This window comes from Cololabis saira, chromosome 13 (genome assembly GCF_033807715.1).
Source record: "Cololabis saira isolate AMF1-May2022 chromosome 13, fColSai1.1, whole genome shotgun sequence".
NCBI lineage: Eukaryota > Metazoa > Chordata > Actinopteri > Beloniformes > Belonidae > Cololabis > Cololabis saira.
This window is the reverse complement of record NC_084599.1, coordinates 9,804,355-9,818,839: the sequence shown is the minus strand read 5'-3', so window position 1 is coordinate 9,818,839 and position 14,485 is coordinate 9,804,355. Positions and strand designations below refer to the sequence as shown.

The 14,485-nt window shown below is 37.7% G+C and overlaps 1 protein-coding gene across 1 annotated transcript; it reads left to right on the top strand.

Annotated features, from left to right (window-relative positions):
• The first annotated feature begins 5,203 nt into the window (after positions 1 to 5,203).
• Positions 5,204 to 14,485, top strand: LOC133458086 (vitamin D3 hydroxylase-associated protein-like). The gene is made up of 15 exons (XM_061737624.1): positions 5,204 to 5,460; positions 6,932 to 7,045; positions 7,372 to 7,512; positions 7,649 to 7,782; positions 7,873 to 8,079; positions 8,174 to 8,214; positions 8,305 to 8,429; positions 9,543 to 9,668; positions 9,750 to 9,847; positions 10,195 to 10,294; positions 10,414 to 10,457; positions 10,566 to 10,605; positions 10,693 to 10,801; positions 10,920 to 11,065; positions 13,083 to 14,485. The coding sequence occupies exons 1-15, from the start codon at positions 5,248 to 5,250 to the stop codon at positions 13,203 to 13,205; spliced, it is 1,761 nt and encodes a 586-aa protein (XP_061593608.1). The 5' UTR covers positions 5,204 to 5,247; the 3' UTR covers positions 13,206 to 14,485.

The window sequence follows — 14,485 nt, the reverse complement described above, 5'->3', positions numbered from 1 at the left end:
CGTTGCTGAATGGAAATGGCCGTGTGTGCGCGGTGGAGGAAGGAGGACGCATTAAGAGAGGAGAGCTGGAATTGAGAGGTTGTTCTTAGCATTATCTGCAGCACATAGAGCGGGAGTGTGGCTCTCGCTGTGCTACTCAGTCAGGGGGCATTAAGCCTTAAGAGGCAGGGAAGAGACTTGGGTCTTCAGAAGGAACTTGACATTGTTTATAAATTCCTTAGGATCGGAGACAGAAGTGAGGCAGAAATCAGAAATATACTTGCTGAGAAGGGAGAGGTTCACCTGGTTTACTCAACATTTTCCCAGCAAGAGAACTTCTTTGAATACTCAACATCTTCCTCTGCATTTGGCGTATATTCAGTAAATGTCCTCTTGGACATAATGCAGACCAGTTGTATCACACATGGTAGACAGTCCATTGTTATACCTCTCACACATCTTAACTGACTGAATACACAAAACTTTAGGAAATTAGTTACAACTTCTTCCCTATCATTTGTATTGTGGTACACATACACATTTTATAATATATATATATATATATATATATATTTTACACACACACACACACACAGAATGGTATTTATTTTTTAAACCCCTTGGTCTGTCCCAGCCTCCTTAGCTGCACAGTAAGCCCTTTTTGTTTTTTTCAACTCATACTAACTTGTCATAATACAAACTTTAGGTATGGATAATGGGATTATAAGTATATATATTTCATTGTATTTTATGTTTTTGCCAATAATTATGTAAATAATTGTCAAGTGTACTATTCACAACTGCATGGCTTCCACACTTGAAAAAGAAGGACTTGACTCTGGACTTCATTCGTTCTCCAAGTTTGGCATAAATGGGGTGAAGAAGTATGAATAGGTAAAAAAAAAAAATGTTGGTAACACTTTAAGATGGGTTCTTGTGAAACACTTAACTAAGGAGTAGTAACTACCTTAATAAATCATTGAGTATGAATAAGTGTTTATAAAACATGTATTAACACTAACCATGTACAAATGTACGCATAAATATACATACAAATGGTTCGTATATAATTTACTTAGACATTCTAATTGATCTTAAGAACCATTTACAGACATATAATACTTATTTATAAATGGTGAAACTATCATTTACAAAGTATGAGAATCCAGCTATACAAGTGATAAATTCATGATCAATTAAGCATCTTACTAATGCTTAATAGTGTATAGTTGTAAGGTTTATAACTGTGTTTATTAATGCTTAGTAATGTATGAATGTTTTACTAATGATGAATTCATGATCAATAAAGCATTTTACTGATGCTTAACTAATGCTTAATAGTGTGTAGTTATTATAAAGTGTTACCAAAACTTTAAATACACAAAACAAACCCAATGTAAATAAAATTCAGCACTGAACACAGATTCAGCATCAAGGTAAGTATAAAGATGGGTATATTTTAAAAGCAAATATCTTTTTCACAAGTATATTTGACACCTACATTTTACCTAAGGCTAACTCAAATAAAGTAAATAAGCAACAGCTGTAGATTTTAACATTTTAACAGAAATACTCCACGTCATGACTTCTATTTTAATATAGCAAATATTATGAACATTATAATCAACGATCTTATTAACTAGTACAAAGAAAGAATGTTTATCTCACCGGCAGTCCGTTTAATTTAAGTCATTTTCCCATTGTTTCAGTTTTCTTTAAGTTTATTTTTGTCTGTTTCCACTGCTGTCTTCAGTTCAGTTGCACATCCAGTGAACTGCAAGTTTGTTATCTCCCTATCCATGTTGCTGATGAGAAGATTGCATTCACCTGCTGCCACGGAGCAGCCCGGCCCCTGTCACGTGTTCGGATACATGCACCTGCACATACAGGCGGCTCACCGCAACCATGAATATGAGGCGTGAAGTGACAAAAATCAGTTATCTCAGCCATGATTCATGTCAATTTACAGTTTTGAGGGTAGTGCTAGCACAATCAATAAAAAGATAAATAAATCTTTATCCTGAACATAATGGAATTGATTTCCACATCTGCCGTCTTTAGCACATTCATTCATGTGTTCCCAATGAAATAACACTTTTATAAATGAATGATTAATGACTCAAAGCATGAATGTAAATAAGATGACAATAAATTAAATCCTAAATGAACTCAACATATGTAACTTTATCTTTAAAGTACTCCACAAAAATAAATCTTATTTTCAGTTTTACTGTTTCCCTGCCATAGGAGGTGCAGATATGCAAAAGGTAGCACATACATACATACATACATACATACATACATACATACATACATACATACATACATACATACATACATACATACATACATACATGTTTGTCATTCTGAAACTCCTTCCAGGGGCGGAGCTAGATGGGGGGCCCGGGGGGCACTGGACCCCCCTGACCCCCCCTGAAATGTGATTGGCCCCCCCAAGTGCCACCCCAGATGATTGACAGATCAGTGCACTGCGCACGTCTTGTTGAAAGGAGCCAGTTGTCGTTTTGAAATCAGTGACTCCTGACTGCTATGTCCCTCCTGTACAGTAGCTGGCGCTATGTATGCAATGTATGCATGGAGTCAACATAAAAAAGCTACTGAGAGGAACACAACCATGTTCAATTCTTTAAATGAGAATCGACAAGAAAAGAAAGTGTAAGAAAATCAACATTATTAAAAAAAAAAAAAAAAAAAATAGCAAATGTGTTTCTTTTGACTGCAACCCAAAATATAGGGGGGGTCATCGAGAGTCTGAGGACACCAAGAATAAGGGAAACTTTTTGGCCATATTAGACGAAATAGCGAAGCATGACCAATTTATTGAAAAAAGGCTGGATGCATGTGGGAACGCAAAGTACACAAGTCACCAAATCCAAAATGAGATTCTTCAGGGCTTAGTTGAGATGGTACAGAGTGAAATCATAAAAGAAGTGAAAGAAAAGTAAGTGTTCAGTGTGATTGCAGATGAAACAAAAGACTTTTTTTTTTTTTTTTTATACATTTTGTACAGTGTGAACTTAAATTTATATATACACAAATCTCATCTCCTGTGCTTAATATGTACATTTCAACATTTAGAGACTTCGATTGCAATTGATTGTTGGAGAAACTAATTCATTGTCATAGTCAATCTCATTTGCATTATACTTTAAATCTAAAATCCTGAACATTAGGAACAATATTGCGGCTTCCTCTGCTGGTGGACGTGACCCCTCTCCCTCCGCTCAGCACTGTAGTGCCAGCACTCTTTCCAATTTCACCCTTACTCAGTGCAGTGAAATTCAGGAAGTAGTACAACAGCTGAGCTCTGCGACCTGTTCGCTTGATCTTATGCCCACTAAACTGTTCAAAGATGTTTTTAACTGTATTGGTGATGATGTACTCAAAATTGTAAATGCCTCCAAACAGTCTGGAATCTTTCCCTCAGGTCTCAAACATACTATTATAACACCATTGATAAAAAGGAGTAACCTTGATCCATTCACTGTTGAGAACTACAGGCCCATTTCAAACCTTCCATTCCTGGGGAAAATTCTGGAGAAGGTTGTCTACCAGCAATTACACAGGTATCTGTCACATAATAGCCTGTTTGATGCCTACCAGTCTGGTTTTAGAAAAAATCACAGTACAGAAACTGCCCTCGTCAGAGTTATCAATGATCTGAAAATTAACACAGACAACCACAAAGTCTCTATTCTGTTACTGCTCGACCTTAGTGCAGCTTTTGATACTGTGGACCATGTCATTGTACTTCAGCGCCTTGAACAGTGTTTGGGCCTCAGAGGCTCAGTTCTTAACTGGTTTTCTTCATATCTAAGTGGTAGATCTTTCTCTGTTTCGGTCGGCAGCTATGAATCTGATAATGTCACCATTCAATATGGAGTCCCACAAGGGTCAATTCTAGGTCCCCTACTTTTCAATTTGTATATGTTACCACTTGGGTCCATCATTCGGCATCATAATATTCAATATCATTCTTATGCTGATGACACACAACTATATGTATCTGTTACTGCCGATCATTTGAGCCCAGTCAATGACCTCATTCAATGCATTACCGATATCAAGTATTGGATGGCAACAAACTTTTTGCAGCTAATTGAAGAAAAAACAGAGATTCTTTTAGTTGGTCCAAGCGCTCTGAGGCAACATATTCTCCCTCTATTAACTCCTCTGTCAGTAAAACCGTGTGAGCTTGTCAAAAACTTGGGTGTTATTTTAGATGCTGATCTTAACTTCCAGAAACACATAGCTAATGTCTCCAAGAACTGCCTTCTATCACCTCAGAAATATATCTAAAGTAAGATGCTTTCTGTCACAATCAGACTCTGAAAAGTTGGTTCATGCCTTTATCTCCAGTAGATTAAATTATTGCAATGCACTTTTTGCAGGACTAACAAAGCAAGTGTTACATAAACTCCAGCTTATTCAAAATGCTGCAGCCAGAATTCTAACCAAAACCAAGAGGTGTGAACACATCACTCCTGTTTTATCCTCTCTGCACTGGCTCCCTGTTAAATAAAGAGCAGATTTTAAAGTACTTCTTTTTGTCTTTAAATCTATGAATGGCTTAGCTCCCTCCTAGTTGACATGCTCACTGAATACATTCCGGACAGATCCCTTGGATCATCAAATAAGAGTCTTCTAATCATTCCTAGAATTCACACTAGATCTGCTCATGGTGCTTCAGTCACTACTACACTCTCTGGAATTCCTTGCCGCAGGAACTAAGGTCTGCTCCAACAGGAACTAAGGTCTGCTCCAACAGGAACTAAGGTCTGTTCCAACAGTGCCCTCTTTCAAAAGCAGACTAAAAACTTACCTTTTTGCACAGGCGTTTGCCTAAACTCATGGTTGGCTGGGTGATCGCACTTTTTGTTAAGATGGAATTATGGTTGTTATTATTGTTTTTTCTCTTGTCATACTTGTCATCTATTTCTGTTATTGTAAACTTGTAATTTTGTTTATTTGTTTGTTTATGTATTTTTGAGCACATTGAGCCCATGCTTGTTATGTGAAATGTGCTTTATAAATAAAATTGACTTGACTTGACTTGATAGTGTGTGCCCCCCCTGAAATAGCCCTGGCCCCCTCTGGCCCCCCCAAGGTTAAAAGTCCAGCTTCACCACTGTAGACACGCCCATCTTATTTAAAGCCTGAGCGAGTTCATCCATGTTATGTACACATCATTCTATGTGTTAGAAGTCACCCTTGTTCCTGCTTGTAGTTGGACACAGCAGGGACACCATGCAGGTCCCGGACAGACTCCTTCATGCAGTGAACTTGGAGCGGCGGACAGCGGCTCTCCTCACCACCGCCGCCTGCGGCGTGGGAGCTCTGCTGCTGCTGCTGCGGACCAGCGGCCGCCGAGCAGCCACGGAGCAGATCCAGAGAGCCAGAAGCAGAAGGAGCGACAATGTGCAGCAGGCGGAGCAGGCGGTGCTGCGGTACAAGCAGGCGGTGAGAGACAGCTCTGGAGGGACAAGTTCATCATCATTTGCTGGATTTCACTTTAAAACTGACCTGAAACTAGTTTTTAGGTTGGATATTTGACAGACATTCACTCGGGATCAATAAGCCTTGTGACTATTGACGCCTAATTGTAATCAGTCTAGTAATTGTAATAAATATAGTGCTTTCTTCACCGAGAACAACTTTTCCTGATCAAGTTTATAATATAATAATAAACTTTATTTCTATAGCACCTTTCATACAAGAATTGCAGCTCACAGTGCTTCACAGTAGCAATATACACATGTTACGAACAATGAGAAATAGAGAAATAAACAATAATAGCAAATAAAAATAAAAGATAAAAATGATCATATCCAAACATTTAGGTGCAATGATATAATACATAATTTTGACAGAATTCAGTTCTAAATTCCTTTATAGAACAATTACTAAGATAGGATAAAAGCAATGTTGAATATAAAAAGGTAAAAATACTGCACTTAGTCGTAGGTCATAGCACACACACTGTTGTGCACTGAGTCATATAGCAGCACTAGTTTATAGTACAACCATCACAGTGTGGCTGCAGCAGGTGAAATGTTGGACATTGCACCAGGGTTTCAGACATTAACTAACAAATCTCACAACCAGTCAGAGAACATTTCAGCCTCCTATTGTTCCATCTGTTGAACCTCATGCTCCTGGTACACACACAATATTATTGTGTGTGTATAACAGTTATACACACAAAATTGTGTGTATAACTGGCAGTAAAGTGCTTCACGGCAGTAAAAAACAATTAAATATAGACATGGTAAAAACAAATGAAAGATAAAAATAACAACAAATAAGAGTAAAAGATAAAAATGATCATATAGAAAACATTTAGGTGCAATGATATTGAATAAAAGCAATGTAGGAAATAAAAGTATAAAAGTAATGCAGACAGTAAAAATCAATGATATAGAATAAAAGCAAAGTCGTGGCAACTAAGTCACCTGTCACCCGGATATCTCACGCTTAAATGCTTGAGTGAAGAAATAGGTTTTAAGTTGTCTTTTGAAGATACCTGTATCTACAGACTCGGTTTCCCTGATGTTTTTGGGCAGTGTGTTGCATAGTTTTGGGGCGTAGTTAACCAAGGCTGCATTACCGATCTTCTTTTGACTGTTTCTGGGAGCTTCTAATAACCAGCAGCTGATGACCACAGGGTTCTTTTTGGAACATACTTCGTTAGGATGTTGGAGATGTAGCTCGGTCCTTGTCCATTTAGGGCTTTGTATATAAGGAGCAGGACCTTCTATTAGTCAATTCTAAATGTTACAGGGAGCCAGTGCAGAGTTTATGGGTTATGCAACTTATTTCTGTCAGATAGTCAGTTGTTTCCTGGTTAATCACATTCTTGGATGAAAGTATTATGTTCCATCCCTGCGTTTTATTTTTTTATGTCTGTTTGTTTTCATCACTGGTCCTCTAGCATCCATCGACCGACTCTGATCAGATCCTGTCACTGTCACTGTCTGAGTTGGCAAAGCAACTGCAGGATGGTTCACTAAGCCCCGATGACGTGTTGTACTCCTACATGGAAAAGGTCCAGTATCCAAACTTTCATCTCCTCTCATGACACCAGTCCCTTTTCTTTCATTTCACTTTTTTTTTCTTTCTGCAGGACTTTTCTTTGAAACACTAGTCATCTTCCTTTGTTTAAATTCCTTTTGTACTTGTTCTATGTACACAGATAAATGTGTCACACCTGCAACAAATATGCCACATGTAACCTTTTGTTTAAATCTTTGGTCCAGCAAATCTCAGTGCACAGTATTCTTTTCACGCTTCAATTTAAAACAATTCCCTGATGCAGATTTGTAAAAGACAAGTGTAAAAGGAACCTATTTTACTCTCTTTTCATGTTGACAGGCCCTTGCTACACACAAGAAGCTGAACTGCTGCACAGAAATTTTACTGGAGAGCTTTGATCAGCTGAAAACACTTGGCTCCAACAAAGACGGTCTGCTGTACGGAGTTCCAGTTAGCATCAAAGACAACATCTCATATCAGGTGCTTAAAAAATAATCAGTGCAACTGTTAAACTATTACAGCTTCCTTGATAAACTTTATGTTTATGACAGATGTTCAGATATGTGACACTGGCTCCTTTCCTTTTTCTTTTGACTGCCTTGATTTTACAACGTAGGGTCACGACTGCACTTGTGGTGTGATCCCTAATCTGGATAAACCTGCCCCAAAGGACAGTGTGCTTGTTGAAGTTCTGAAGAAACAAGGAGCTATACCCTTCGTTAAAACAAACCTACCCCAAGCCCTATTAAAGTAAACCGTTTCTTCACACACTGCAAAGACTCTGCACACCCTTGTAATTATATTCATCCTGTGGTCTTTATTCTCTTGCTTTATTTCCAGTTATGACTGCAGTAACCCGATTTATGGTCAGACTGTGAACCCCCATAATGCTCAGAAAACCTCTGGAGGTTCGTCCGGTGGGGAAGGAGCTCTCATTGGGGGAGGGGGCTCCATCCTTGGTATAGGGACTGACATAGGAGGTAGTATCCGTATTCCCTCCTCATTCTGCGGGATCTGTGGTTTTAAGCCAACATCGGGTCGGCTGAGGTGACTCTTGTTTATTCATTTTTATTAAAAAAAAAATGTGTCACACAGTTGTGTCACTGAATTAAGCGCACACCTTTTTTTGTGTCATGGTCAGTTCACAGGGTGCAGTTCCCATTTATCAAGGGCAAAAGTCTGGTAAGAAGATGTGTGAAGTAAATATAGAGTTGCATATTAAAAACTTGATCTAGTAAATCTATTTGACTGCTCTATCTGTTTTTGAATTAGTGCCATCATCTGCTGGACCCATGGCAAGGGATGTGGACAGTCTGGCACTGTTTATGCAGGCTCTTCTCTGTGATCACATGTTTTCCCTGGACCCCACTGTGCCACCATTACCTTTCAATCTGCAGGTGTGTGCTTTTTTTTTTTCCCTTGTCTGCACACATATTAATGATTAATACCATGTAGGTAAAAACCAAAGGCATATATATATGTGCATTATTGCTATATTTAATATATATACATATATACGCCTACATATGCATACATATACATACATAAATATATACATACAAACCCAGTGAGTTTTTTTTTTTTTTTTCTTTTTTTTTTGGTGGGGGGGGGTTGGGGGTGACATCCACTGCCAATCCAGGAAGCAGGAACACACGGAGGCACACGTCAAGCACTGAAAATCTGCAACAAAAACCAGAAAAAAACACAAAACCAACAAAACCAATACGGAGCCGACCAAAACACAAGCAGCAATCAACCCAAATCAGAGTCTGAGCTAAGCTACCACTAATTAACCCCAAAAACTACAGAGCGAGCATGCAGGTGAACAAGCCAGTATGTATGTCTATGTGTGTGTGTGTGCGTGTTTTGTGTGGCTGTGTATGTGTGTGTATGTGTATGTATATGTGTGTGACTGAGTAGCAGGTGTGTGCTTTGCTGTGGGATTCATTTATCATATTGTCATGTGTAAGAAATGACTGTTCCCTGTTTTGTGAGAGAGATCAAAACAATGTTTAGTTTTTTTACATTAGTTCACACATTTACTTTCTATCTAAATGTGTACCTTGTTTTGCAGCAGATTGTAAAAGGTCCTGTTTATTTAGTTCATCAAGTCAAATTCCTTCCCCGGCGTTGTACTTGGAAACTTTCTCAGGTCATATTGCGACTTCAGGATATTGACGTTTCTGTAGTTGGTGTCTTATTGTACAATTTCAGTGTCTCTTATGCCAACGTTAGTCTAGTAGTTCCTTTTACCCATCTGTGTGAGGATGTTGTAGATTAACGAGTAGGTTTTTTGTTTTTTAAAGTGAGTTCAGCCTTTTTAGTTACTGCATATATAAACCCACAATCTAAGCACTCTGGTATTTGCACTTCTTTAGTTTAAGTCTTGAATGCAAACATAACGGGCACCCTCATTTAACGTCAAAATACAATTATGTGCCAAAAGATGTATTTAGTGTATTCATGTAAAAAAATAAATAAATTAGATAATGAAAATGTCTTGTTTATAGATTTACCAGAGTTCCAGACCTCTGAGGATCGGTTATCTAGAAAACGACGGCTACTCGCACCCTTCTCCAAGCATGGCCCGCAGCGTCCGAGAGGTTAAAGCTCTGTTAGAGGAAGCAGGGCACACTGTAAGACACACACACACTAACTGCAGTAAATAATCACAACTACATTCATGTTAGTTTGATGTAATCAATCTTTTTCTGTAGTTGGTGCCATACTCTCCTCTGAAGATAAATTATGCTGTCACTGAACTGATGGTTAAAGGTAATTTTGCTGATGGAGCAGCCGGCATGCTACAAAAGCTGTGAGTGGTTCTTTGCAATAAAGGTAATATTTAACTTTTATTTTGCCTGAGGGCATAAAGAGGCATCTTCAAAAACATGGATGGCTTAAGTGATTGGCTTAGTTTTTGTAGTTGTTCTCTCAGTTGGTCTTCTGCTTCAGTCTGCACTAACATATGTCAGCTATTATATAGCCAGCCATAAAGATTAGTGTCAGACTTGCAAAAGTTATCCATTAACTGTCCAGTAACCGGGCCAGAAGTTAAATTTTTTTCAGTATTAACATTTATTAATTTAAAAAAATCGTTCAACTTAGTAACTGTTCTTACTTTCTTGTGTATCAACAATGTCTTGTTGCTTCTGTTTCCAGGAAGGGGGGTCCTGTGGACCCTTGTCTCAGACCTCAGGTTCAAATGTACTCTGTCCCTAAGTGGTTGAAGAAAACCCTCTCCTTCCTCCTCAAACCTTTTGTAAGTTCTCACCCTCTGTCAGTTTGTAAATGATCACAGGAAGTGTTTGATTAAAATATTCATAATATGATAGTTCATTTACTTTGAATGACTTTTGTTTTGCTTGGCTTATTTTGCAGTCTCCTCGCATCCCTGCTGTCCTTCAGGCTCTCTGTGGAGTTGGGTGAGAAAACATTCTTGATGGTGGCCGTTTGTGCTTGATAGTTTATCTTATCAGTAAGTATATTTGGAGAATAAAATGCCACATCTGTTTACCCTGCATGGTTTTCAGATCTGTTGCAGATCTATGGGAGCATCATGCTGCTATCGAGGTACTGTTAGCCGTCAGCTAATGATACTTGCACGTGTGTGAATGAATGCACGGAAAGGGAAATGAAATTGTCCTGTGTTTTAATCAGGACTACATTTGTGAGACGGTAGCAGAGTGGAGGCGGTGCAACATAGATGTGCTGCTGTGCCCCGTCATCGGACCAGCCTACAACTTCTTGTACTGTGGCCAACTTACATGTACGGTATACTGAACTTTTTTGCATTTGCAACAACTTTTCTACTGTAAATCTTATTGATAAGAGAAAATAAGTAAAAAAGAAAAACCCATTGAAAAATTACCTTTTTTTTTTTACAGCTGTTCTCAGTTTCACAATGCTTTACAATGTCCTCAATTTTCCTGCTGGTGTGGTCCCTGTTTCCACGGTGACGGTAGAGGATGAGGAGGAGCTTAAGCACTTCAAGGGCAATTATCAGGACACCTGGGACAAGCTCTTTAAAGAGGTGATGCAACGGTGCTTACAAACAGTGGTTTAATGCCATATATCCCCTCCTCGGCCCATTGAGACGCTTTCTTGTTATCTGAAATTCAAATCTTAGTTTTCAAGTTGGGTCAAATTCAAAACCTTTTTTTTGTTTTTGGTCTCTGCGACAAGCATTAAGCCTTTTAAGATTAGTGTTATGTTTGTTTTTTATGTAAAAGTGATCAGAGAGACATTCCTTTTAGTTGGTTTCTTTGCAGTCATTTCCTCATCCTAAAGTGACTGTGGTCTGAAGCAGTTTAGGAATTCCCAAATTATTTTTTAGCATTACAGTCTTCGTACACCTTCAAACACAAGTGCCTTATTCCATAATAACTAAGAAAAAAATCAACTAAGACAACAGGAAAAGAACTGCAGCCCTTTATAAGTACAGCTCATCATTGGGTAAGGATGGATAGCTGAAGGTTCCCATGTTCAAATGGTAATATCCACATATTGAAGTATAAATACCACCGTAGTTCCCAAGCCAACATACAAACCAGGAAAGAGATGGCTTCTCCTTAGAGATGAGCATCTATGTTCTTAAACTAAATTTGACTGTTACTACATCATTTCAGGCCATTGTGCATGTCTTTGTGGGTATTTTATTATTTTATTTTATTGTCAGCAAGTCTTTGTATAATTCCCTCTAGGTCTCACTGTTGGGCTAACAGAGGTGTCAAGTAACGAAGTACAAATACTTTGTTACCTTACTTAAGTAATTACTGGAGTAATTATTTTTCCGACGACTTTTTACTTTTACTCCTTACATTTTCACGCAATTATCTGTACTTTTTACTCCTTACATTTTAAAAACAGCCTTGTTACTCTATTTCATTTCGGCCTTTAAAAAAAACTATCCAGTTAAATTGCTCCATCCGGATAGAGTGAATTTGGTTGTGGTTGCAAGTAAGTAAGTAAGTAAGTAAGTAAATTTTATTTATATAGCACCTCTCAGAGAGAAACTCTCAAAGAGCTTTACATACAGAAAAAACAGAAAAAACAGAAAAAACATGAGGTAATTAAAAAGCTGCACAATGTGTCTCTAAGGACAATAACAAACAGAAAAGAAAGAAAGAAAAAGACAAAAAGAAAAGAAACAAAAATCATAATACATCAATAAATGCCTGCTTAAAAAATAGTGTTTTTAATTTGTTTTTAAAAATGTAAAAAAAAAGTTAAAAGTTGTGGTACAGATGTTCTTGTCCAGTTTTGTTCTTACATCCGTTCCCTCAGATTCCTGCAACTAAACTTGGATGTACATTCCAATAAAGGTTAGGATAAATGATAACATGAACATGAAGTTTGACTTTTTGCACCATTACAATACTTATAGACAACTAGTCATCATATCTCCTGCTCTCTGAAACACATGTTAATGCTCAATAGTACACATATATGCTTCTTTAATATATTTGCATTATACTAAGATGCATTCATTTTCAATGGCTTTTGTCCTTAATGGCTTTTTCCCCCTTACATTACTTTTACTTTTATACTTTAAGTAGTTTTGAAACCAGTACTTTTATACTTTTACTTGAGTGAAAAACTTGAGTTGATACTTCAACTTCTACAGGAGTATTTTTAAACTCTAGTATCTATACTTCTACCTGAGTAATGAATGTGAATACTTTTGACACCTCTGTGGGCTAATCTCAAACTTCATCGTCAGGCAGTTTTATTTTTTGTTTCTTTTAAGGCAGAATTTCCAGATTGAGTCAGCAGATGGAGACAGAAGACTGTAGTGCAGTGGTCCTCAACCCGGGTCCTTGGGATCTACTATCCTGCAGGTTTTAGGGGTTTCCCTGCTTCAGCACACCATGAAACAGATGGAAACATCTAAAACATAGGTCTTGAACCCTGGTTCCTCGGGGGTCACTGTCCTGCATGTAACTCTCTGTAAAGCAGAATTTCCACATCTGGTCAGCAGATGGAGACAGAAGACTGTACTGAGTCCTTTCACAGGCAGTTGAGTGACGGGAGTCTCTGTTTGTGTTCAGGCTGTGACTGGAGCTGAGGGTCTGCCCGTGGGGGTGCAGTGTGTGGCCCTGCCGTGGCAGGATGAGCTCTGCCTTCGCTTCATGAAGGAGGTGGAACGACTGGTTGAACAGAACAGAAAGTAGAGCGTGCTTCTGCTCTCAGTCCAAAAGGTGGGCCAGTCTCAAGTGGCTCAAGTGCCTCAGGTGAATGTCAGCTAAAGGCTTTTTTGATCAAGGTTTTTTTCAATGATGCGAGTTAGGGCTGGGCGATATGGACCAAAAGTCATATCTCGATATTTTCTAGCTGAATGGCGATACTCGATATATATCGATATTTTTTCTGTGCCATAATTGGAGTTTCCCCCAAAGCATTATAGCATAGCATCTCTGTTAGCTTCATTTTTTTCTGAGGCAAACCCTTAAAAAAACAGTCAGTTTTAATACAAAGCCTCGTGCCAAATGTCACACAGGTTCATTTATTAACAGAGGTCTGCACAATATCAAAATGTATAAAACAATTGAAATAAAAATAAACTGCCTGCATATATAGAATAAAAATGCTTGTTGAATAAAATAAAACAAATATTCCTTTCCTGCATAACAATTAAATTAAAATACACTGTGCAATTAATACAATGTAGACAGTAACAGGCAGACTTTTCCACTGAGGTTGACAGTTGTGCAAATAACAAAACATTTGTGCAAATCTCAAATAAAACATTCAAGTCAATTTGTCACAAAATAAGCTATATCAAAATCAATATCAAAATTATATATATATAATTATATATATTATATCAAAATTTAAAAAAAATGTTTTAATCGATATTACCGATTTAAACGATAGTCTCGTACCATATCGCGTTTGAAAATATATCGATATGTATTAAAATCTCGATATATCGCCCAGCCCTAATGCGAGTACAACGTAAGAATGGTGTTAACCAACATCAAATCACAAATTTATTTCAAAATGTAGGTGAGTGTTTGAAGATTTTTAATGATCAACTTTTGAATCTTTTTTTTGTAAGAAAGCATGAAATTGGTTTTTGCTTCGTTCTTCCGCCACCAGTTGTGATTATTATTTTACATGAACAGAAGCTTGCTAAAACTGAACTTAGTTAGTCCACCAAATACAGAAAATCCTGGAAAAATATGGTTGATTAGGACTTTGTTTCGTTAGGGAATGAATACTTTCTCTGATCTGATGTTCGGGATTAAAACAGTAACTGACTTCACAGCTGTTATTCCTCCACACTAGAGTTAATTGTTTTGGGATTTCTCACTTATTGTAATGTAATGCATATGTAATAAAGTATTGCATATGATCGATCTTTCCCTCCTCTGAACTTAAGTGTCCTGCGTTGGGTGTAAAATTATTTTAAGGCTTGTCTGTATACACCAACTACTGAATAAAATGGTTA

Coding starts and splice junctions, on each gene's coding strand:
- LOC133458086 (XM_061737624.1), top strand. CDS start 5,248: ATGCAGGTCCCGGACAGACTCCTTCATGCAGTGAACTTGGAGCGGCGG. Junction 9,669..9,749: donor TAGAGGAAGCAGGGCACACT/GTAAGACACACA, acceptor CTTTTTCTGTAG/TTGGTGCCATACTCTCCTCT. Junction 9,848..10,194: donor GCCGGCATGCTACAAAAGCT/GTGAGTGGTTCT, acceptor TTCTGTTTCCAG/GAAGGGGGGTCCTGTGGACC.